This window comes from Limulus polyphemus, unplaced genomic scaffold (assembly GCF_000517525.1).
Source record: "Limulus polyphemus unplaced genomic scaffold, Limulus_polyphemus-2.1.2 Scaffold3560, whole genome shotgun sequence".
Taxonomy (NCBI): domain Eukaryota; kingdom Metazoa; phylum Arthropoda; class Merostomata; order Xiphosura; family Limulidae; genus Limulus; species Limulus polyphemus.
This window is the reverse complement of record NW_013669170.1, coordinates 20668-24639: the sequence shown is the minus strand read 5'-3', so window position 1 is coordinate 24639 and position 3972 is coordinate 20668. Positions and strand designations below refer to the sequence as shown.

General features: G+C 30.3%; 1 protein-coding gene across 1 annotated transcript in view; it reads right to left on the bottom strand.

Moving 5' to 3' along the window:
- Window positions 1-3972, bottom strand: part of LOC106469585 (cathepsin O-like) — a gene marked incomplete at its 5' end in the record, with an annotated part of 31065 nt that overhangs the window by 8497 nt on the left and 18596 nt on the right. Inside the window, 2 exons of the mRNA XM_022398161.1 lie at window positions 1496-1500; window positions 3693-3737. Coding sequence (XP_022253869.1) covers window positions 1496-1500; window positions 3693-3737 — 50 coding nt within the window. The remainder of the gene's footprint in view (window positions 1-1495; window positions 1501-3692; window positions 3738-3972) is intronic.

Sequence of the window (3972 nt, the reverse complement as noted above, 5' to 3'; positions counted from 1 at the left end):
GTAAATATATCTTCAATATTAGTTTATTAGACAAACACTCCAGTCAGTAAAATATTAGTAAATATATCTTCAATATTAGTTTATTAGACAAACACTGCAGTCAGTAAAATATTAGTAAATATTTCTTCAGTATTAGTTTATTAGACAAACACTCCAGTCAGTAAAATATCAGTAAATATTTCTTCAATATTAGTTTATTAGACAAACACTGCAGTCAGTAAAATATCAGTAAATATATCTTCAATATTAGTTTATTAGACAAACACTGCAGTCAGTAAAATATTAGTAAATATTTCTTCAGTATTAGTTTATTAGACAAACACTCCAGTCAGTAAAATATCAGTAAATATTTCTTCAATATTAGTTTATTAGATAAACACTCCAGTCAGTAAAATATCAGTAAATATTTCTTCAATATTAGTTTATTTAATAAACACTCCAGTCAGTAAAATATCAGTAAATATTTCTTCAGTATTAGTTTATTAGACAAACACTCCAGTCAGTAAAATATTAGTAAATATTTCTTCAGTATTAGTTTATTAGACAAACACTCCAGTCAGTAAAATATCAGTAAATATTTCTTCAATATTAGACACTCCAGTCAGTAAAATATCAGTAAATATTTCTTCAATATTAGTTTATTAGACAAACACTCCAGTCAGTAAAACATTTTTGGAACAAAAATAATCTGATGTCTATGTTTCCAAATGTATAAATAACACCCATCAATGATGGTGACCAACTGCGACGACAGAGAATGGTCATTCAGGAAGATAAAAATGATTCAAAGTGGTATTCGCTTAATTAGGTGGCAAGACCAAATTAAACTCTTTGTCTATGCTGATCATCAAACATGAATTAATACATGAACTTGATTGCACAGAACCAATATCTGATTTTGCAAGAAATAAAGCTGGAATGGTTATTGCTGTGAATTCTTTGTACTTTATTCTTTACGGTCTGTCTCTTCCTACTTGTTGTTAGTTATTAATTATTCACCATTACAAGATAAATAAAGATATTAAGTACATCTTTACTGCTTCAGTTTTGGCCTACGTATAGTGTACATCACAATCCAGGCCTCTACATCACAATCCATAGCAGAGAGTAAAGCAGATCAAAGAATGAATTAGGCCTCTACATCACAATCCACAGCAGAGAGTAAAGCAGATCAAAGAATGAATTAGGCCTCTACATCACAATCCACAGTAGAGGGTGAAGCAGGTCAAAGAATGAACTAGGCCTCTACATCACAATCCACAGCAGAGGGTGAAGCAGGTCAAAGAATGAATTAGGCCTCTACATCACAATCCACAACAGAGGGTGAAGCAGATCAAAGAATGAATTAGGCCTCTACACCACAATCCACAGCAGAGAGTGAAGCAGATCCAAGAATGAGCTAGGCCTCTACATCACAATCCACAGCAGAGAGTGAAGCAGGTCAAAGAATGAATTAGGCCAAATTACGTTTGAGGATTATCATAGTTTTCATTACTTGTTCTGTCTCAAACAAATTTACTTAAAAAAAAAAGATTGATTGTTAAGAACTTCAAATAAACTGCTTTAATAGTTTTACAGGAAATGAAGTTGAAATGTTGCAGCTTATCTATCAGCATGGCCCTCTAGTTGCAGCAGTGGATGCTACAGGGTGGCAAGATTATCTCGGTGGAGTCATTCAGTTTCATTGTGAAACCAACAGGAATCACGCTGTTCAAATTGTTGGCTTTGATAGAACAAGTAAGAATAAACTTTTTATGTCTTCATAATTCATTTTTTATTTTATTAAATCAGTAGTTTCTTTATTTTTGTTTTCAACGAGTTACACGTTTATTACTTTAAGTTTTGACACTTAAGTTCTCATTTCTAAATTAACGCATTTATTTAATAAAGGAAATGCACAAAGTAAGGTTTTTACTTAGACCTTTTTTTATTGTTTGAAAATCTTATTACAGAGTTTATTTCCTTAAAGATAAATTGAAAATATAATTAGTGATGTAGAGGCCTAATTCATTCTTTGACCTGCTTCACCCTCTGCTGTGGATTGTGATGTAGAGGCCTAATTCATTCTTTGACCTGCTCCACCCTCTGCTGTGGATTGTGATGTAGAGCCTAACTCATTCTTTGACCTGCCCACCCTCTGCTGTGGATTGTGATGTAGAAATTGAATGTAAGTGATTAGTAAAATCCAAGACTAACGAAATTAACAAATTCTTGTAACTGCCCAGCTTTATCATTGATGTTTTAAAATTAACCAGAGTGGTAGTTGTTTGGTAATGTTTATTATTTATATTGTAATTTTTTTGATAAAGATCTAAAGTAAACAACAACAAACACCAATTATTTTCATATAATTTCAGTTGGTTAATAAAAATAACTTTTATTTGTTGTTAAGCACAAAGTGCTATCTGTGCTTCACTCACTGTGGGTGGGTTTCGAACCTCCCATTTGTACCGTTATTAGACCTTACATTTACTGCTAAGCCAGCATGGGCTAATTAAACCTTTCTGTTAACTTTTTTTGAAGTTAAAAAAAATATATTCAAAATACGTTCTCCATCTAGCAAGTTTATTACTTCTTAATGTTTTCAATTTAATATTTTGAATCAGTAAAACATTGACTTCACTTCTAAAATTCTGTAATCCTTGTATGTTATAAATCAAAAATTAGGTAACTTGTATTTTATTTTAATTACATCTGTTCATTTAGCAAATACATGTTTCTTTTCCTTCTTATAGCACACTTACTTCCAGTAAGTTCAGTAGGTTATGGATCTTTTTCTATTACACGGTTGCCTCAAAACACTTTCAATTAAAATACACTAAGGAACTGTAGATGATTTACATGGAACACAAAAAAAAATCCTCTTCTTAATAACGTTTAATACTTCTTTATAGCATTATTGTTCGTTAACAAACACCACACGCTGTTCGTTAACAAACACCACACGCTGTTCGTTAACAAACACCACACGCTGTTCGTTAACAAACACCACACGTTGTTCGTTAACAAACACCACACGTTGTTCGTTAACAAACACCACACGTTGTTTGTTAACAAACACCACACATTTTATAGGATCAATTATGCATCTAGAATACAAACTACCAATAATTAAATTAATAAAATAACTTTTAAAGTAACAAAATTACTTTAATAATATACGGAAAGTAAAGTTTCTTTTTCTATTTCACATTTGTAAGCATTGTTGAACTTCAAAACTCCAAGATGTAGTAAAAAAAAGTTACTTTTATGAATTGTATAGACAATTATATACTTTTAATACATTATCATCTACAAGGTAAAACAACCCGCTTTTCTCGAACAAATTTTCTGTAGGCTTAGGCAGAAAATTCTAAGAAGTCAATACCATCCCAAAATAAAATAAACCCAATTTTTTCATTCTATTTATTGTACCATCTCCACTACACCACAAGTTTTTTTTAAATGTTGGTTCAAAAATGTTATATTCTGTAACTATAATTCTTATTTATAAAATTAATTAGTGAGCCATAAGGTAATCTTTTGACATAATTTCTAGACCATTTTCCAGCATAAATTAATTGAAATTTTAAATATAATTTTTTTTTTTATTACATTTTGAAAATAGATATGCAATTTTGCACTTTGAGTGACCTTAAATTACCGTGATCCCTAGAGTTAATTGGTTGTAAGATAGTTGCAGGATTACTCACTTATCACAGCTGAATTCGTCAGTAATTTGAATTCCTTTCTTAGGTCTACAGGTACAAAAAAAGAAAAGAAAGAGCAACAGTTAATTATTATTCTGAATTATTTTATTTTAAGGGGAGTAAAAGTGGTTTAACAACATGATCAAATTCACTGCACATGGTTTATTATTAAAATAGAATTAAAGTCACTAATGTAAAAACATGTTTACATGTTTGTTGTACATGGTTTATTATTAAAATAGAATTAAAGTCACTAATGTAAAAACATGTTTACATGTTTGTT